The sequence below is a fragment of the Salmo salar genome, chromosome 25, assembly GCF_965601325.2.
Source record: "Salmo salar chromosome 25, fSalSal1, whole genome shotgun sequence".
Taxonomy (NCBI): domain Eukaryota; kingdom Metazoa; phylum Chordata; class Actinopteri; order Salmoniformes; family Salmonidae; genus Salmo; species Salmo salar.
In genome coordinates this window covers 28,563,751-28,586,151 of record NC_138315.1, presented here as the reverse complement: position 1 = coordinate 28,586,151, position 22,401 = coordinate 28,563,751, and the positions used below count along the sequence as shown (strand labels likewise).

The window sequence follows — 22,401 nt, the reverse complement described above, 5'->3', positions numbered from 1 at the left end:
CATCAGGGTAACTCTGTGTATTCAAATTAAATTGATAAAATACTATTGTGTTCATTGTCCGTAGCTTATGCCTGCCCATACCATAACCCCACCGCCACCACTCTGGTGGACATTCCTGCAGTCAGCATGCCAATTGCACGCTCCTTCAGACATCTGTGGCATTGTGTTGTGTGACAAAACTGCACATTTTAGAGTGACCTTTTATCTGTGTAATGATCATGCTGTTGAATCAGCTTCTTGATATACCACACCTGTCAGGTGGATGGATTATCTAGGCAAAGGAGAAATGCTCACTAACAGGGATGTAAACAAATTTGTGCACAAAATGTAAGAGAAATTAGCTTTTTGTGCATGTGGAACATTTCTGGGATTTTTTTATTTCACCTCATGAAACATGGGACCAACACTTTACATGTTGAGTTTATATTTTTATTCAGTATAATATGTACAAATGGATGACAATGTTCCTTGATTTATAACAATAAACTAAGCCTCAAAGCCTTTCTGCGTGAGATAATCAATGGATTGGTGTTTGGGGGAGGAGAAGCAGGTTTCATAACTGACCAGCTAATGTTACAACACAGTGGAAACAGAGAGAGAGCAGTCAGACTATCTGCAGAAATTCACCCATAGCCTCCTGTGAAGACTGGTATTGTAATAAAAGAGTGGATACCCTGAGTATGTTTGTGTGTTCGTGTCCATGTGTGTGTGTGCCTGCAAGCACATATGTGTACTCACTTGGTGAAGCGTATCTCCAGGTGTGAGGTGAGGTACTCCCTGGGAGTGAAAGTGTGTTCCCATATCACCATGTTGGGTACGTAGTTGATGGAGAAACACAGCTCGGACAACGCCGTGTGAAGCTTATCCAGGCTAAGAACACACACACACACACACACACACACACACACACACACACACACACACACACACACACACACACACACACACACACACACACACACACACACACACACACACACACACACACACACACACACACACACACACACCCCCCCGCTAGGCATTAAAACCTCATTTCGTTCAGATTAAAGGGGAAATCTGTAACAGAGCAGATGGATTAAATTCCTCCAGCACCACAGCTACTGTTGTTTTTACACTTCCCTTTTTTGGCTCAGACCTGAATCTATATTATTATACTAGCCCTGCTGGTGGTCTGTTTCTATGTATCTTACTGGAAGCTGAGAATTCAGAGTAGAGTCGAGAATTAGGAGTAGCGTAGTAGAGTTAGGACCAAATTAGAGTGGAATACCCAGAACAGGGAGGGCAAGTGGTGGAAATATATCTTAGCATGGTATTATTCAAACACAGTGGGAAATAAAGTTTGACCAGGGCCCATACTAGGGAACAATGTAGGGAATAGGATGCCATTTTGGACGCATGTAGACGATGACTTGCAAAACCATTGATTAATAGTGTACTGTTGAAAACATCTGAAAGTGGAGAGGAGGTCATGGAGTGCAGAAGTGGGGGTGGAAGTGGCCATGTCTCTGTGTTTCAGGCCACTTTCCAAATTTGTCTTTCCTTTATTCCTCGGGATTGGAGGAGAATATCCAAGGTTCCCTCCCCGTGGACGTTCTCCAATTTGTTTTGAGAAAGAGGAGAGAGGACGAATCGAGTAAAGACACATTGGGAAAGAGTCCCTAACCTTACTGAGGGACCCTACAGAGTGTACACTACTTACTTGGTGACCAGCAGCCTGTTTTTCCTCATGCTCTCTACTCCAGGCTTCTCTCTCTCAGGCTCGCCTTTCTTCCCCATCTGCTTCTTTGACTTCTTGTTCACTGCCTGACTGATGGTTTTGGCACAATGTTTTGGCAGCAGCTGCAACAGGAGCAACAGGAAAACCCCTTTAACACCCACAGACCAATAAGGAATGAAGTGACATATTATATTTTTAAAGCACTTAGTTGGAACGTGCCCAACTTAGGCTATATTGTGTTCTATTTACCTGTACTGTACATGATCGAAATAGAATTATGAAAAGTATCGGACTTAAGACCTACAGTTGAAAAACTTAAATGGTTAGTGGATAGGATCAGTTCCAACATACGAATAACAAGCTAAGCAGTCACTGTAAGCCTAAATGACTAGGCCTAAACTGTGTTTGGGAAACGGCCCTTCCTCAGAAATTATAATAAATTAGATGGCTAGGAATGACACAAGTGGTTATGAGAGCAGACCCAAACCCCTCGCTCCAAACCCCTGATTAATTCATCACCATGACAACATGCACTCACCTAGTTGCTTAGTATTAGTGCTGAGCGATTAACCGAAAGGTTTTTAAAACAACTAATTGAACAACATTGGTTAACTTATTTGAATTCCATTTAGTTTCATTTTTTTCTGTGAGCTCAATGTGCACATTGCGCTGCATTTTCTCTAGAGATAAATCAGATCATACATAAACGGTGCGATGTAGCAGGGAGTTGGGAGTTTCCAACAGGCCAATATTCTACATAATTTAGCGCAGAAAACGTGATCATTTGCTTGACCATAATCAATTGTGCCCCTACTTGTCCGGTCTGTGTTTCTTTTACACCTGCTATGTAAGAGACCAGAAGAATGCGCTACATAGAGAGTAGTTGCCTCGAGAGGTATTTTTACCTGAAAATGCATGATACTTCGAGAGGTATTTTTACCTGAAAATACATGATACTTCGAGAGGTATTATGCCCTAAAAATACATGATACTTCGAGAGGTATTTTTACCTGAAAATGCATGATACTTCGAGAGGTATTTTTACCTGAAAATACATGATACTTCGAGAGGTATTATGCCCTAAAAATACATGATATTTCGAGAGGTATTTTGACCTGAAAATAGATGATACTTCGAGAGGTATTTTGACCTGAAAATAGATGATACTTCGAGAGGTATTTTTACCTGAAAATACATGATCTAAGAAGTGATTGATAGACAGTTGGTATTCAGCAGTAATAAAAGTATGCCTTATTTTACTTTGAAGAACTACTAAAATGTTGATTTTATCACAGCATAGGCAGCAGCTTTATAGAGATGAGATAAAACAAATTTAATATACACAAAAACTGTAATATTTTATTAAAGTAAAGTAATGTGAATAAATTATGGTTAATAAGTGATAAGCAGTAATGGCAGTCACTACCATCATGGGACTTTTATTCATTGTTGTATTCTGTGTTATTACATTTACATTTACGTCATTTAGCAGACGCTCTTATCCAGAGTGACATACAAATTGGTGCATTGACCTATGATACCCAGTGGAACAACCACTTTACAATAGTACATCTATATCTTTTTTTTTTTAGAAGGATTACTTTCAGGTGTCTCCGGAAGGTGGTGATTGACTCCGCTGACCCACATAATACATACTGTAGTGCATTAAATGTTTACAAAAATTGTTTAATGAAATCAAAAATCGTGATTATTTTTTAAATAATCGAACCGACCTCAAAAAGCACTCATCACTACTTAGCATGGATTGTGAATAATCACCATGACAACATAACTTCACCTGGTCGCTGAGCGTGCATTGCTCAGTGCAGATGTCTGTGATGAGGTTGCGGGCCTGTTTAGCCATTTCATCCAGAAACATGTTGCACAGGGACAGGCTTCGGTCGCCTATGTGGTGCCTCTGTAGGAAGGGAAGAAAATGTTGTTAGCTTGCGGAAAGCTACACCATATATACAAAAGTATGTGGACACCCCTTCAAATTTGCGGATTTGGCTATTTCAGCCACACCCGTCGCTGACAGGTGTATAAAATCAGGCACACAGCCATGCAATCTCCATAGACAAAGATTGGCAGGATAATGGCCTTACTGAAGAGCTCAGTGACTTTCAATGTGGCACCGTCATAGGATGCCACCTTTCCAACAAGTCAGTTTGTCCGATTTCTGCCCTGCTAGAGCTGGTCAACACTCACTACAGTTCCAAACTGCCTCTGGAAGTAACGTCAGCACAAGAACTGCTCGTCGGGAGCTTCATGAAATGGGTTTCCATGGCCAAGCAGCCACACACAAGCCTAAGATCACCATGCGCAATGCCAAGCGTTGGCTGGAGTGGTATAAAGCTCACCACCATTGGACTCTGGAGCAGTGGAAACATGTTCTCTGCAGTGAGGAATCACACTTCACCATCTGGCAGTCCAATGGTCAAATCTGGGTTTGGTGGATGCCAGGAGAACACTACCTGCCTGAATGCATAGTGCAAACCTTAACGTTTGGTGGATGAGGAATAATGGTCTGGGGCTGTTTTTCATGGTTTGGGCTAGGCCCCTTAGTTCCAGTGAATGGAAATCTTAATGCCACAGCATACAATGACATTCTAATGCTCTTGTGGCTGAATGGAAGGAAGTTCCCACAGTAATGTTCCAAGAAGAGTGGAGGCTGTTATAGCAGCAAAGGTGGGACAAACTACATATTAATGCCCATGATTTTGGAATGAGATGTTCGACGAGCAGGTGTCCACATACTTTTGGTCATGTAGTGTATATAGGAGATTGGCTGGTGGTTGCGCAGTGGATGGTTTGGTGAATGGCTGTTTGTTAGCCTGGTCCCAGATCTAATTCCTTTAGTAGATGTCATTGCCAAACAGATCTAGAACCAGCTATTTGTAGGTAGAGATGGTCTGAGTGAACCTGTCATTCATAGGTAGCCAACCCTTAACATTCCCCACTGACCAAACAGTATACACTGCCACACTAAAACCGGTCACACACAGTCCCCACACACAACTCTGGTCAAACAGTGCACACACCCTCTAAGTTGCGAGAAAAGTCTATCTGATGCTAAGACTGACCTTTGACTGAAGTTTTGTGATCTTAGTTTTGTTCCAAATGGCACCCTATTCCCTATATAGTGCACTACGTTTGACCAGGGCCCATAGGGATCTGGTGAAACGTAATGCACTATATAGGGAATAGGGTGCCATTTGGGAAGCAGCCCTTTTACTGTTACTATAAACTGCTGTAAAAAGTTTTCTGTGCAAGATGGAAATATTCTTGGAAACATTTAGAGCTTTTCCAACATAAATAACTTTTGCAGCTGTCCAAAGCTGTGCGGAATGGACATAGGAAGAGGAACATTTTGAAGACATGCTGAGAGAGGGAGTTTTGTTTTTGAATAAGTGAAATCCAAGCCTTCTATGTCTCAATAAATCTCTTTTATTTCTCTAAGTGCACTCAGACAGCTCTTAAGCAAAAGGCTCTCCCTTGACCACTTTGCTCGGCCACATGAGAACGCCCATTGTGCCACTTATTGTGCCACCTATTTCAGTACCGTTTTTCAACCAATTAGGAGTGAAAATATGTCTTATTTACCAAACTAAATGGATATTAGAGGCTACATGTTTGTTAGGAACAAACACTTCATGATATGTGCCTGGCGTATTTCAACAGAGAGGGAAACAGAAATCTGTTGTGGAGCTTGTGTGTGCTGAGGGCTGAGAGTAGCTAGTAGATGCACCAGTGTATGGTTCAATTCCAGATTTAATAAATCATGCTTTTCAGCCCTCTGCTTCTCGGTACACATCCGGGTAAATTGACCACAGCTCTGAACGGTTCGTTCTGCGACATTCCACAACCCACAAAACTTTGCTGTGACTTTCCTGATTCTCTGTATGACTCCACCCTGCTGCTCTGGTCACATGCCCTAACAGCATGGAAGGAAACACAGGTTATGTCACAAATGGCACCCTATTCCCTATGTAGTGCAATACTTTTGACCAGAACCCATAGGGGTCTGGTCAAAAGTTGTGTTCAAAAGTAGTGCACTGTATAGGGAACAGTGTTCCATTTGGGATGCAGAATGGGCCCTAGCAGCACTGAGACGGAGCTGATGGAGACAGACACACATGCAGCCTCCCTCCTCCCTCCCTCCAATCCCTTGGTGCAACACTGACATTATTCAGTGTGTGAGACATTCTGTGAAATGGCCTGCTTCTCTGAGACTAGCAGTCCCCATAAGAGCTAGAAAACTACTGCATGAGATGAAACTCCAAATGGAATAGGTTGCTACTGCACCAAGAGCTTAACCTAAGATTCCAGCTCTTGGAAAGAGATCAAGTCAAACTTATTAGTATACATACAAAACATTTTAAATCTTTACATTGCAAGTATAATACACAAACATGTCTGGGTTAATTTAATAAACATGTATTTTATGTATTAATTTACCCTTTATTTAAGTAGGAAAGACCCTTGAGTACCTTTTGACATTCAACTAGGAAAGAATCTTGAAAACGTATTTTGCAAGGCCGATCTGATCAATTGAATATATTAGTTATTTATGTTGAAAATAAGTTTGTTTCCTAAATGACTAGATTCCAGAGTGACCAGCCAGACCTTAGTGATGCTTACTGTGATGTTTCGTGATACGGTCGTTACATCATATCTCAATGGGACACTCACCTCCTCAGGACAGAGCTCATGAGTGCAGCTCATGAAGTGGGTACAGAGCAGAGGGAAGGAGATGGAGTGACGAGACTGGGAGGGCAGCTCCAAACACTGCTGGAACATCTTCTCAAACGCACGACTGTAAAAGCTATCAGAGGGGGGAGAGAGAGAGAGAGAGAGAGAGAGAGAAAGAGAGAGAGAGAGAGAGAGAGAGAGAGAGAGAAAGGGAACAGAGGAGAGAGAGAAAGGAAAGATATTAGGAGAGAGAGAGTAAATAGGGAAGAAAGGAAGGAAGAGAGGAAAGAACATGAGCTGCCAACTTCACCATATATCTCTGGTCCAATAATATCTAATCTGTCCAACCCTCTCATCTCCTGTCCTGTCTCCACCGAACATAACAAAGAAAAATAACATAACAAAACCCCTAACAGACAGTTAGTTACCATGGGGTTTTATAGGATGAGTGATGGCTATATAGCCTATTACCTTTTACTATGTTTTCCTTGAAAACAACTTTAACTGGATCCAATCTATTTGTATTGATGTTATGCATTTTCCTGTGTTGCAGTTTTTACTTGTGTGTGTATATTGGATGTGTTTTTCTTAGTATTTTACTGCTTCAATTAAACTACCCAACAATGATTCTTCATGTTTTTCTGAATTGGAGTCCCAAATGTAGAGCCCCTACCAGAAGATGGAGAGGCTATATGACCTATTAGTTTTTACTATGTTTTAAATGTCTGTGTAACTGTACTGAACATGGAGGTAAATGTAAATGTAGACCCTACCAGAATAAGCCCTGTGGAAAACTAGCTTCTTGTCCAGGGGGTGTACTTGTACATCAAGCTGCCTCAAGCTACGGAAACATGATAGATATATGCTTCTGCCCTCTGGGCTGTTCTGGCTCGTTTATTTACCAGAATATGGAGAGATCAGATGTCTCCACCAGCATCTCCACCAGGGAATCCACCATCTTGGTGTGGAATATAATGGTATTCATCATCTTGCCCAACTCACGGTGGTCTGCGATGCCCAGAGAAGCCTTGGACACACTGGTATAGGCCTAACCAAGGGGGAAACAAGGCTTTATTGGTATAGGCCTTACCAGGAGAACACTTTCTTTGGAGACACTATTAAGGTCGGCCCAGGGGAAAACAAAACGTATTAACCCTTAATGGCTCATCATTCTTTACTCATGTATGCCATGTTGTTTCCAGCTGAAGCGGCTTTATATCTACAGGACCAGTTAAAAAGTTTGGACATACCTACCCATTGAATGGTTTTTCTTTATTTTTACTATTTTCTACGTTGTAGAATAATAGTGAAAACATCAAAACTATGAAATAACACATATGGAATCATGTAGTAACCAAAAAAGGGTTAAACAAATAAAATATATATTTTATATTTGAGATTCTTCAAAGTAGCCACCCTTTGCCTTGATGACAGCTTTGCACACTCCTGGTATTCTCTCAACCAGCTTCATGAGGTAGTCATTGTTTGTATCATGTAGTTTTAAGTCTTCGGACGAATCATATTCCTATTATTAGCATTGCTTTCTCTCTTTCCCCAAAATTCCCCCTTTCCTAAGAATCAAATAAAAACCTGATCCGATTTCAATTTGGAAGTCAGTGGGAGTCTGGAAGGAAAAGTGTGGTTGGATGAGTTACCATGTCATTAACATCTAAGGAAAGATTTCTGGGAAGATGTCTGTTAACTTGATACTACTGACAATAGCCAAACAATACAATTTCCTCCCAAAGCATTTGGTATCAAACCAAGACAGTATGCAAAACAGATACTCTCTGCAGAGTTCAAGACATTGCTTTCTTTGATCGTGGAGATCGTTAAAAGGAAAACGGCCACAGTTCTGATGCCCTGAAGCAGCGATGCCATCAGCTATTTTAATGGAGACCAAAACTACGTCCCAAATGGCACCCTATTCATAGTGCACTACTTTTGACCAGAGCCCTATGGTGCACTATGTAGGGAATAGGGTGCCATTTGGGACACACACCAAGGGCAGTGAAACAGCTGCGTTACCAGGGCCTTAAAGAATCCAAGTCCAAAAATAAAGCGTGAAATCCATCAAATAAAAACACACACTTTTTGGAAAGAAGTGATTTCGAGCTACACAAGTGTGAGAAAATGCAGCGAGAGCGTTGACTCGAACATGTTCCACTGGTTCTCAACATCTCTAAAATGCCTGCCAACTAAAAGAACGTTCGATGCCAACCTGGTACCACAGCCACATAAAGACATTTAGCAGGTGCTAAACTCACACAACCACCCGTGGTTCAAATGTCTGAGAAAGGACAATAAATAGAAAAAGTAGACAAGAGGAAAACTTAAGTGTATTGATATTCAAGGCCTATTTTGAAACTTTAAAGTGCTGTTGCATGGTGGTCACAATGCCATAATCAGAACAGAAATAGAAAACAGCACTGTGGAGAAAGGAGACATGAAGAAAGACAGACGAGAGAGAAAAAAAAGGGTTAGGGTTTATCTTCTCTTCCCTCCATCCAGTCCAACTGTGTATCAACCAATGTATGCTAGTTGGAGTTAGATGACATGATGCAAGACTGTTAGATTCATATCACTAACATGACATCACTGTGGTAATGGCAGTTTGTGTTTCTCCTCCAACACATTCACTTAATGGATCACACAAACAGCAAGAGTTTCCAAAGTAAAACTATGAAAGATTAATTTTTTTCTTGAAAATAATGAAAAGTACTTAACAGAAAGGAGACTGATATGGCTTATGACAAAGTCTGTCTGCCAGAGTGCTGTAACGGCTCACATGGCATGTGGGTTATGGAAGGAGAAGAGAGTACATGCGGTAGTACCTTTAGAAGAAGAGTGTTCTTGTGGAACAGACAGACTTAGGTTCTGATCCAAACATTAATCTTTCAGGGCTAAGAACTCTTGATAAATTAGGATTATTCACTGTCATAGTCTTACTTACAACCAGCTATTTTTAGGGATGATATCTGCACCTGAATATGTAGGCCTATACTGTATATATAGCTGTTCATACATTTGTCAGCTGTTCTTGTACAGGATGTTTAAATACTTCCTGAATTTTCTTTGTCCCTGGCAAACACTGAACCAAAGACGCATAGTGAATAAACCAACGCCCTGCTTCTTGTTATCTGAGCAGTTCTGTTTTTGCTCTCCTAGTGTACAATACGATAGGCTGTCTGTGAAGGGTGTAGAGCAGCCAGTAGAAAAACCATGAGACTTGAGAAAATAGTTGTTCAGCTGTGTTGGGAAAACAGTTCCCCATTCCACGCATGGAAGCTTTTCTCTTTTCCCCCTGCCTTCCCTGGCCTAATTTGCCGACTAAACTGAGAAACTTTTCCAAGTTGTAGCATTTCTTGCCGAGGCCCTGAGCTGAGATCAGACAACATCTTAGAGGGAACTGAGCGGGACGGCCATGGCAGAGCCTCTGTCCAAATGGCACCCTACTCCCTATGTAGTGCACTACTTTTGACCAGGGCCCATAGACCTACCCCATAGGGCCCTGGTCAAACGTATTGAACTATATAGGGAATAGGGTGCCATTTGGGACGCAACATGAAAATCCATCTGAGAGGAGGGCTGGGCCAATCGGACGGCGGTGGAACAACGAGTCGACCAACAGATCAGGGAGAGTGATGTGGGTCCCTGGCAGCAGGGGTGGTTGTGATGATCTCAGCAGAGTACTGAGTAGCCAAGCATGGTTGAGAGAGCGAGCGAGACAGGGATAGATGGGTTAAGGGATGGGTTAATAGGCGAGCAACAATTCTTAAACAAACACAGCTTCAAAGAAGAATATTTATTGTCATTAATTCCAAATAGTTTTTAAGAAATTGAATGGGGCCCAGAATCTATCCTCCTATTTCCATAATACATTTTCTCTGAAATGCATGAAAAATGTATTTTTTAATCACTTCAAATAACATGCACATGAATGAAAAAATAAAAATGTCTTTATGATGGTTAGACATTTGTCACTAATGACAGACAGAGCGTACTCCTCCTCCTTTCAGTATTTCAGGCCATATCTTCTCCATTACTAGTCTGTTAAATTCATTCATGTGTGGGTTATGTGGTTGACATAGAGATAGGAGAAGCGAGCACAAGAGGAGTGAAGGTTCCTCTTGTGGAACAGACAGGTTTAGGTTCTGATCCTTACATGAAGAACTCCACCTCGATAAATAAGGACTACTCAGTGCCATTCATACAACCATACTACTTTTAGGGATGACAGCAGCACCTGAATATGTAGGCCTATACTGTATATATAGCTGTTCATACATTTGTCAGCTGTTCTTGTACAGGCTGTTTAAATACTTCCTGAATTTGCTTTGTCCCTGGCAAACACTGAACCAAAGACGCATAGTGAATAAACCAACGTCCTGCTTCTTGTTATCTGAGCAGTTCTGTATTTGCTATCCTAGTGTACAATACGATAGGCTGTCTGTGAAGGGTGTAGAGCAGCAGTCAGAGGGCCTGTATCACAAAGCATTAGAGTAAGAGTGCTGATCCAGGATCAGATCCCCCCTCTTATTCATTACGATCTAAAATACAAAACTGATCCGATATCAGCACTCCTACTCTGAATACAAGATCTGAGCCTGTATTCACAGAGAATGACCTGAGCCCCTATCCACAAAGCATCTCATAGTAGGAGTGCTGATATAGGATCATTTTTGCCTTTTAGATCATAGTAAATAAGATCATATGAACAGATCCTAGATCAGCACTCCTACTATGAGATGCTTTGTGGATAGGGGCTCAGGTCATTCTCTGATCTATAGATAGGCAACAGTGTGACAGGAGTAGGGTAGCATGCTAAACACTGTTCCCTTATTACTGTCCCAGAGTGCTAATTATGGCTGATGAGACGGAGGGGAACCTGGTCTACTGTATCTCCCGGAGGTTCCCCCCCTTCCCCAACACACACAATGGGCTACAGCACAGCACAGCACAGCACAGCACAGCACAGCACAGCACAGCACAGCACAGCACAGCACAGCACAGCACAGCAGCCTATAGATAGGAAACAGGAGTAGGCTGACAGGAATAGGGTTGCATGCTAAACACTGCCCCCTCATTACTGGGCCAGAGTGCTAATTATGGCTGATTATGACACACACAGTGCTAATTACAACACACACACCTAGCAGTGGCCTCAAAGCCCAGACATGGGTTCAAATAATATTTGATATCCTTCCAAATACTTTAAGCCTTTGCTCTAGCCTGCCAGGATTGCCAGATGGGCTGGGCTTGACACTTTTCAGACCATTCTATTGGTTCCATTGAGCTTGCCTGGTGCAATGGAACCAATAGAATAGTCTCAAAAGTGTCAAAACCAGTCCAGTATTGTGAAAGGATTCTGAATACTCTTTGAACCCAGTTCTGCCTCACACCCACAAAGCTTGTCTCATTTTCCTGATGGCGTCTTACCTGCAATCTGAACCAGTCCAACCTCATGCCCCTGAAATCAAACACGTCCCCGTCTTCCACTGTAACACCGACAGAGACAATTCACTCAGATATGGGATCACCATGACACAGGAGGACACAGGAGGGAGGGGAGCGGGCGGAGAGGTGGAGAGTGGCTCAGGCTCCTACTCTGCCCACCATCTGCCCTCCCTCCTTTCATCTGTCCATCACTCAGCCATTACCAAAACAACACCTGTCTACACAGACAAAGGCTTTTAGTGCTTAAGGCTAATATAGATACATAAAAACAACTAAGCGTGATTAATTAGACATTTTATAAACTGGAATATTTACTGTACCGCAACAGAATAAATTGAATTGTGTTATAGGTCGGGTCAACATAAAAACAACTACGGTGCATTGGCCAATACAAGTAGACGTTTTCTAAACCGGAACATATACAGCAAAAAGATGGAATGAACTCTTTTAGGTTGGATCAACAACATGAGTCTAAATGAGAAACTGTATATATTTATGTTATTTCTGTAATATGAGTGGCAGGCCGTGTTAGGTTGAATACCTTGTTTGACGCTGAGGGACGTCATGGTATTGACGAAGGAGGACATGATGATGGACTCATCCTCAGGACAGACGGACAGATTCTAGAGGAGAGCAGAGGAAAGCCTCAGACACTGTTTACAGTAGAATGCTATGAGGGGATTAACTGAGCAAATACAAGAGGGTTTTACATTGCATATCAGAGAGCGAGATATGGCCAAGCAAAGAATAACATCAACAAAATACTTGGTCTCCATCTAGTGGTCAGCTCTGCTTTTCCCCTTCAAAATATCAACCTGCATATGGGTCTTTCTATAAATAAATGGGCCAATGCGTGACATCAGGGTCAAAATCTCTAAATGGCTTGATATACATTTAAATATGATTTTCAAGGTAGCTTCATATGTGTAGTTAGAGGGATAAAAGTCTAGGTAGGCACAATGAGACCATACAGTAACTCTACCTTTACATGTCATTCAAAATGTACCAAGAAACATGGACACCACATGTTTCTTTGTCATGCCTAGCCGCCAGGCATTTTTTGTGCTCAAGTCAATTTCGCTATCATTTATAGCCATGCTAAACATTCCTGAAGAATGAAAAAAATAAACAACAGCATTTCTATATGTTTTAATAGGTGACATAATAATTTAATACAATAATATAATACAGTGGGTATTGTCAACAAAATCATTGACAATAATAATAACCAATAATGCAATCATTATAATCAGTAAACACTTCAAGCCTTGTGTGTGTGTGTGTGTGTGTGTGTGTGTGTGTGTGTGTGTGTGTGTGTGTGTGTGTGTGTGTGTGTGTGTGTGTGTGTGTGTGTGTGTGTGTGAGAGTCTGTGTCTAAAAACTAGCCGTCAAATTCTTGCTTCCTCTGTCCTTATTTCCTCCAATCCTTGCCTCTCCTTGAAAGTGCATTGTAGCCTGAGGAGAGGAACCTTCACTCATCTCCCCAATGTGCTTTAAGAGGGAGGTGAGGAATGGGGGAAACAACGGCAGAATCTCAATTGCATTTCCTTGATCCCTCAAGTCCTGTCTCCTCGCCTCCTTCTCAAAACCCTTTGGATAAGAAGGTGACAGTGGAAGGACCTCTGACATTCTCATCCAATGGGTTTTAAGAAGGAGACGAGGAGAGGATGCGACAAATCAAGGAAATGCAATTGAGATTCTCCCAAGGACATAGGAATCAAGTATTTGAAAGCTATTAAAGCCCACATGCAGTCTTTGTAATTGTATTTTTAAATCATCACGGTATAACTAATAAATCACTGTGTGTTTTTATTTAATGAAAATAATGCAGAAATACAGTGCCTTCGGAAAGAATTCAGACCCCTTGACTTTTTCCACATTTTGTTACGTTACAGCCTTATTCTAAAATGGATTCAATATTATTTTCCCCTCAGCAATTTACACATAATACCGCATATTGACAAAGCAAAAACTGTTTTTTAGAAATTTGTGCAAATTTGTAACCGACCGGATTGTTTCGGTCTTATGTAGCAACATTTGAAATTGTGTTTTTTTACATTGGATAAAAGTAGAGACTCAGAGCTAGAAAATAGTATATCATAGACTACAGTTGAGGAACAATAGTAAAGTAATTCTGCTTGTAACCGCAAGCAGAACTGCTTGTAACCGCACACGAAAATGGCCCTTGAATGTTTTGGTACCTACTGGAGAGCTCTTCTCTGTCTACACCCATTCAGAATCATTCACACGCTCTTAAGATTTAGCCCCATCCATCTCTTTAAGGATTCACATGTGAGAATATGTACTAAATGCTCTGGGCGTTCATAAACTCAGAGCATTGTCAGATTGTCCGTTCATAAATTTAGAGCGTTTCACTCTCGGAGTGAAGACTGGACGCTCTGGCCGAGGAGTAGCGTTGTTCTGAGCATTCTGACCTAAAAACAGCAGTCAAGCACCAATGCTAATTGGCTAACATTGGCTAGCATGCTAGCTACTTCCAGGCACAAATGAGCGAATAGCTCACTCTGACCATTTTACTCACCCTAGCAGAGCTGGTTAAGCTGATTTTATGTTATCCAGAGCGTTGGTGACTGCAACTGTGCAGCTGGCAAAACATTTATTAGGCTTTTTTTCCAACGTTTACTGACACTGGCCATATTCAACGGGTGTTGAGCGTTCGTAAATTCATCAGTTATTCTGTGCTCTGGCACACTCAGATGAGAGTGCTCTAAAATCGGAGTAGATAGCCAGAGCGAATTTACCAGCTACATCTATCGATAGGTGTCGCAGTGAAATCATAAACATTCTATTTAAATAGTAACTTGCATAGTGGAGTCTTTTGCTTAGGCATGTAGCTAGCAAGCTAAACAATGAACCATAATACCAACTCATACATTACTACCCTGCATGAATCTGCAGGTAGCTAACCAACCAGGTTCAATGTTAGCTGGCTACCATTAGGCTATAACTAGCAATGCAAATGGCTCTGAGATACAAATATTACTACACAGATCATACACGTAACGTTAGCTAGCTAGCTAACAGTACACTTTAACTTGAAATTAAAATGACTTTGACAAAGTTAGAAACGTGTAATATCTGAAAATGTAGCTAGCTAGACTCTCTTACCCGAATAAATGGATGGCCATCACTAGCACAGAGAGGCTGCTGCCTATATACACAGACTTAAGATCATTGGCCACTTTAATAAATGGAACACTAGTCACTTTAATATTGTCTATTCTACTGTATCTTAGTCTATGCCGCTCTGACATTGCTCTTCAATATATTGATATATTTCTAACTCCATTCCTTACTTAGATTTGTATTGGGTATACGTTGGGTATACGTTGTGAAATTGTTAGATATTACTTGTTAGATATGGCTGCACTGTCGGAACTAGAAGCACAAGCATTTCGCTACACCCGCAATAACATCTACGTGTACATACTACCTCAAATCAGCCTGACTAACCGGTGTCTGTATGTAGCCTCGCTACTTTTATAGCCTCGCTACTGTATATAGCCTGTCTTTTTACTGTTGTTTTATTTCTTTACCTACCTATTGTTCACCAAATACCTTTTTTGCACTATTGGTTAGAGCCTGTAAGCAAGCATTTCACTGTAAGGTCTACACCTGTTGTATTCAGCGCACGTGACAAATAAACTTTGATTTGATAAACACGTGTATGTGACCAATACAATTTGATTTGGATGCTTCTCCCTCTCTGTCACGGATGCCATGCTAGCCCTTAGATTGAAGATGTAATGTTTTATACAACAGCCTTCTGTCTATTCTCTTTTAGACTCCGTCTGCATATTTGCAATCAAACGCCAGGATTTCCTCCATCTCCTTAGCTATCATACTCGAATTCCACTGATTTCAAAACTCGGTCCTCCAGAAAGTGGAGAGCAACACTTACGCAGTTCTACTACATGATATATTTCAAAAAAGCTGCGTTAGAAAGGATTACCTACACATACTGACCAGCTCATGTTATACATAGAAGCATGATACATGGCAGACCAATCCGAACTCATCTCTCGGCATTATCTCAGCCAATCATGGCTAGCGGGAAAGTTGCTGACTTTTTCATGGCTAAACCAACTAGGCTGGTAATTGAACAATTGTATTTGTATTTACAGGTGGCATACAAGTTTGTTATTAAGGCACATGAAAGTTCACGTTCCAGAAGGCATTCCTGCCAAAAAAAACGCATTTAGATAAAAAAAATGTTTATGTTCAAATGGCTCCTGTGAAGTAGCGACACACGACATACACCTAGTTTCCTGAAACGAGTCACATTTGTGGAGATCTGAGAGGGATTGATTGATGGGTGGTGACATGGTGAGAACTCCACCGTACCCTCTGAAAGGCTTGGTGAAATTTTGGCAATATTGCTTACACCTGTCCAATCCTCTCAGATCTCCACAAGTGTCTAGGGGTAGGAGCTAGGGGTTGCTTCTGGACAGGACCCCACAATCCTCCAGGTGTGTGGTGGACCTACAGGATAGATTTGCACAGGTGTAAGCTGGACACACCCACAGCACCCTATCAGGCTGATCAGACAGCTCTGGGTAGCTGAAGACCTGCTGTAAACAGTGGAAGGATATATTTACATGTCTACTATTCACATCCTTGCTTCATTCCAGCTAGTTAGATGTGCAACCATTGACTAACTATAGCTAGGGAAAATCTCAAGTCTAGCAATATATACTGTTGTTTTGGCTGTATGGCATCATTTAATAAGATAACCAATGGTTAATTAGGTAGCTAGGATATATCAGTTTGCTAACCATTTACAGTAACAGCAGTTCATTAATAAGTCAATACACATTAAATCGTATGCAGAAATTGAGAAATCTTACTTAATCTTGGCACTGTGGCACGGTATGGGCAGCTATTAATCGCTGAATTAATAAATAATATATTCATAGAATGGAGTTAGAAGGGTGAACTCCTACTTTGAAAGGACAGGAAATGTTGGCTTTGCACTTAACCAATGACAGGCATTCAACATTTAACCCCACCCACATGTGAAAATCAAAATATGAAGTTGTTTGGTTTTATATGCGAAAACAAAAAACACATTTTTTGTTTTTTCAATTTCTCTATAAAAAAAAATACATATGCCGTTTTCACCCTCCCGATCATTGACAAACACCAAAATGTTCTGTCAATTCTCCCCGTTAATGACAGTGTCCATTTTTATTTGATTAATCTTGTTAAAGTTACTCTTTCTGTTATAAGAATTCGATTTTGAAATCCATATATTATTTTGTATATGTGTGCCCATGAAAACTATGTTCACACCTCAACATTGGGAGATTTGAAATGTTACGAGGTTACAGTGCACTTCCAAGATCTCCATACAAAAAAAGAGTCCGACAGCAATATCCAGGAATTTTACAGGATCAAGTTCAATGTGTAATTCATTGTTGTTAAATGCTTAGTAAACGATATAACAACAAACAGCAGTATCATGAATGTAAAGAAAAAAAGGTAATGTTTTATGTCACACGATTTTTGCCAAATCAGTGAAGACTCCAAGCATGAGAAAGGGTTTAAACATTTTTTGATTCAACTTATAAATTATATTGAATATATCTATGCTCCCCCTTTATATCTTAATGTATTCAGGTGAAAAAAAGAGGCTAATTATTATTAATGACTTTGTAACAGCTCCAAACAGTTGTCCACTACAAGAAATGCTCACTGGTACCCTAGTTTATAAAAAGACACATATAAAAGAGTACTCCATCATCAGTCATACACTTAAGCAACAAGGCCCGAGAGGTTGTGGTATATGGCCAAAATACCATGGCTAAGGGCTGTTCTTAACCATGACGCAACGCGGAGTGCCTGGATACAGCTCTTAGCCATGGTATATTGGCCATACAGTGGGGGAAAAAAGTATTTGATCCCCTGCTGATTTTGTACATTTGCCCACTTACAAAGAAATGATCAGTCTATAATTTTAATGTTAGGTTTATATGAACAGTGAGAGACAGAATAACAACAAAGAAATCCAGAAAAACGCATGTCAAAAATGTTATAAATTGATTTGCATTTTAATGAGGGAAATAAGTATTTGACCCCTCTGCAAAACATGACTTAGTACTTGGTGGCAAAATCCTTGTTGGCAATCACAGAGGTCAGACTTTTCTTGTAGTTGGCCACCAAGTTTGCACACATCTCAGGAGGGATTTTGTCCTACTCCTCTTTGCAGATCTTCTCCAAGTCATTAAGGTTTCGAGGCTGACGTTTGGCAACTCGAACCTTCAGCTCCCTCCACAGATTTTCTTTGGGATTAAGGTCTGGAGACTGACTAGGCCACTCCAGAACCTTAATGTGCTTCTTCTTGAGCCACTCCTTTGTTACCTTGGCCGTGTGTTTTGGGTCATTGTCATGCTGGAATACCCATCCACGACCCATTTTCAATGCCCTGGCTGAGGGAAGGAGGTTCTCACCCAAGATTTGACAGCACATGGCCCCGTCAAATGATGCGGTGAAGTCCCCTTAGCAGAAAAACACCCCCAAAGCATAATGAGTTGATGCCAAAGAGCTCCATTTTAGTCTCATCTGACCACAACATTTTCACCAGTTGTCCTCTGAATCATTCAGATGTTCATTGGCAAACTTCAGACGGGCATGTATATGTATTCTTGAGCAGGGGGACCTTGCGGGCGCTGCAGGATTTCAGTCCTTCACGGCGTAGTGTGTTACCAATTGTTTTCTTGGTGACTATGGTCCCAGCTGCCTTGAGATCATTGACAAGATCCTCCCGTGTAGTTCTGGGCTGATTCCTCACCGTTCTCATGATCATTGCAAATCCACAAGGTGAGATCTTGCATGGAGCCCCAGGCCGAGGGATATTGACAGTTCTTTTGTGTTTCTTCCATTTGCGAATAATCGCACCAAATGTTGTCACCTTCTCACCAAGCTGCTTGGCGATGGTCTTGTAGCCCATTCCAGCCTTGTGTAGGTCTACAATCTTGTCCCTGACATCCTTGGAGAACTCTTTGGTCTTGGCCATGGTGGAGAGTTTGGAATCTGATTGATTGATTGATTGCTTCTGTGGACAGGTGTCTTTTATACAGGTAACAAGCTGCGGTTAGGAGCACACCCTTTAACCTCTTGGGGCTAGGTGGGACGCTAGCGTGCCACCTGTGGTGCACTCCATCAACAGCAGGTGCATTTCAAGAGCGGCAAATTTGAATCCAAATAAATGTCAAAATTCAAATTTTTCAAAAATACAACTATGTTACACCATTTGAAAGATAAACATCTCCTTAATCTAACCACGTTTTACGATTTCAAAAAGGTTTTACGGCGAAAGCATAAATTTAGAGTATGTTAGGACAGTACATTTACAAGAGTTGTGTGTAATGTTTTGTCAATTCAAAGACAGGGTCACCAAAACCATAAAACCAGCTAAAATGATACACTAACCTTTTACAATCTCCATCAGATGACACTCCTAGGACATTATGTTAGACAATGCATGCATTTTTAGTTCTATCAAGTTCATATTTATATACAAAAACAGCGTTTTACTATGGCATTGATGTTGAGGAAATCGTTTCCCTCCAATAACCGGCAGTCAAGTCAGCGTCAGAAATTAAATAATTAAAATTAGAAAACATTGGTAAAATATTATATTGTCATTTAAAGAATTATAGATTTACATCTTTTGAACGCAATCAACTTGCCAGATTTAAAAATAACCTTACTGGGAAATCACACTTTGCAATAATCTGAGCACTGTGCCCAGAAAAATACGCGTTGCGATACAGACTAGACGTCATGTTGGGGAGATCTAAAATCGAAAATACTATGTAAATAATCCATTACCTTTGATTCTCTTCATCAGATGTCACTTCCAGGTATCACAGGTCCATAACGAATGTAGTTTTGTTCAAAAAAGCTCATCATTTATGTCCAAAAATCTCCGTCTCGTTAGCACATGATGTAAGCCAGCCGGACTTCTCGTCATGAACGAGGGGAAAAAATATATTTCCGTTCGTTCAAACATGTCAAACGTTGTATAGCATAAATCATTAGGGCCTTTTTTAACCAGAACATGAATAATATTCAAGGTGGACGAATGCATAGCCTTTTATAACGTATTGGAACGAGGGTACCCAACATGAAGTAGCGCGCCAGGTGTCTAATGGGACATCACCGTTCCATGGCTCTTGTTCGGTCAGATCTCCCTCCAGAAGACTCAAAACACTTTGTAAAGGCTGGTGACATCTAGTGGAAGCAATAGGAAGTGCCAAAATATTCCTAAACCCCTGTGTTTTTCAATGGGAGAGGTTTAAAGTCAATACAACACATCAGGTATCCACTTCCTGTCAGAAAATGTCTCAGGGTTTTGCCTGCCAAATGAGTTCTGTTATACTCACAGACACCATTCAAACAGTTTTGGAAACTTTAGAGTGTTTTCTATCCATATATAATAAGTATATGCATATTCTAGTTACTGGGTAGGATTAGTAACCAGATTAAATCGGGTACATTTTTTTTATCCAGACGTGCAAATGCTGCCCCCTAGACCCAACAGGTTAAGAGTGTGCTCCTAATCTCAGCTTGTTACCTGTATAAAAGACATCTGGGAGCCAGAAATCTTTCTGATTGAGAGGGGGTCAAATACTTATTTCCCTCATTAAAATGCAAATCAATTTCTCACATTTTTGACATGCGTTTTTCTCAATATTTTTTTGTTATTCTGTCTCTCACTGTTCAAATAAACCTACCATTAAAATTATAGACTGATCATTTCTTTGTCAGTGGGCAAACGTACAAAATCAGCAGGGGATCAAATACTTCCCCCCCCCCACTGTATATCACAAACCCCCGAGGTGCCTTATTGATATTATAAACTGTTAACCTATGTAATTAGAGCAGTAAAAATAACTGTTTTTGTCATACCCGTGCTATACGGTCTGATATACCATGGCTGTCAGCGAGTCAGCATTCAGGGCTCGAACCACCCAGTTTATAATATATAATAAATACTAGGATATTATGAAACAAAGGGAGAACATTGACAATTAGTACATCCGAAATTGCACCCTATTCCCTACATAGGTAAACTATTTTTGACCAGAGCTCTAGAAACCATGGTCAAAAGTATTGCAATATAGGGAATAGGGTGCCATTTGGAACGCAAGCTAATGTTCGCTCCAGAGAGCAGTCTCACCTGTACTAGCTCGTTGAGCACCACGGCGTCAAAGCCAGACAGGTACTGGACGTAGTATCTCTGCATGACAGGACCATACTTCCTCACGTGGGCCCTCAGTTCCTCCATGTAAAAGATCAGCTCTGCAATGTGCCTGAGGACATAAAATAGCAAGAGTTATCTAAGAGAATAGACCTACACTTCATTAGTATGCTCAATACTCCTTCACACCATGGCATTCCTTAAAGGGTCATTTTACTCAAAAATGTTTTTTACTTTCTCTGCTTTTGATATTGTCCCACAAAACTGTGCATGTCAACATTCAAGTTAAGACACATCACTTTCAGTCTCCTAATGACCAAAATCAAGCAAGAGCAAAATGTGTCATGAAGAAACATTTTGACACAGTCTTTTCAAGGAGGTAAACACAGCGCCACTACATTTCCTGAGGGGTAAAGGGAAATCCCATAGTTACAAGTTGAGTCAGTAGGATGCATCTTACTTGTCAATAAAGTCATCTGTGCTCTTCTTCTGGATGTTGTCTGCATGTCGTAGCAGCCAAATGATCTCATCCCGAGCGAATGACAGAGCCATGAACACGAACAGGGCCTATGAAGAGGACAGGAGTCAAGTTATATAGTTACTTTCACCCATCAATTAGTCACATCTTTCAGGATTTGAATCCTAATCCTCTGATCACTTTACAGTTAGTCCAACTAGCATAATCATGTTAACAAAACTAGAGTGCAGATAGTGCTAGTCCAACTCAACAAAAAAAAGACTAGAAAATAAATAAATATTTTATATTGTCACATACACCGGATAGGTGTAGTGAAATGTGTTGTTTTACAGGGTCAGCCATAGTAGTACGATGCCCCTCGAGCAAATAAGGATTAAGGGCACATTGACCGATTTTTTACCTTGTTGGCTCGGGTATTCAAACCAACAACCTTTCGGTTACTGGCCCAACGTGCTAACCACTAGGCTACATGCTGCCCTAGAGAGCAGCAGTGCACTAGTGTTATTATGATGTAACATTGTTAAGACAAGTAGACAACTGTGGTGTATGTCATGAGCTACAATTTTTCTTCTAGCTTTCAAATAGTCACATTCTTCTCTTCTCCTCTTCCCTGCAACTCTTACTTGGATAATGTTCATTTTGCATTGATTAGATAGTACCTGGGAGATGTGGTGTCTGATACTTGTGAGGTGTGTTTACGACAGTTTGCGGTGGAACACGTGAAAATGTTATCTATTTTCAGAGTTGTTTGGCGCGCTACTCAATAGGTGGACCTGTTGGAGACCCCTGGTCTAATGTAACATTATCATGTTAACACAACTAGAGAGC

At 40.9% G+C, this 22,401-nt stretch overlaps 1 protein-coding gene across 8 annotated transcripts in view; it reads right to left on the bottom strand.

Annotated features, from left to right (window-relative positions):
* LOC106586470 (nck-associated protein 1) overlaps nt 1-22,401 on the bottom strand; it is a 64,961-nt gene that overhangs the window by 15,863 nt on the left and 26,697 nt on the right. For 4 of the 8 annotated variants that reach the window (XM_014173819.3, XM_082969081.1, XM_014173820.3 and 1 more), the window contains 9 exons: nt 21,556-21,662; nt 21,075-21,207; nt 12,411-12,492; nt 11,852-11,910; nt 7,315-7,460; nt 6,413-6,545; nt 3,519-3,638; nt 1,703-1,842; nt 739-870 (listed from right to left, as the gene is read on the bottom strand). In XM_014173819.3, coding sequence (XP_014029294.1) covers nt 739-870; nt 1,703-1,842; nt 3,519-3,638; nt 6,413-6,545; nt 7,315-7,460; nt 11,852-11,910; nt 12,411-12,492; nt 21,075-21,207; nt 21,556-21,662 — 1,052 coding nt within the window. Of the gene's footprint in view, nt 1-738; nt 871-1,702; nt 1,843-3,518; nt 3,639-6,412; nt 6,546-7,314; nt 7,461-11,851; nt 11,921-12,410; nt 12,493-21,074; nt 21,208-21,555; nt 21,663-22,401 lie in introns of all 8 variants that reach the window. The other 4 variants (XM_014173818.3, XM_045707898.2, XM_045707899.2 and 1 more) reach the window with 1 other exon arrangement.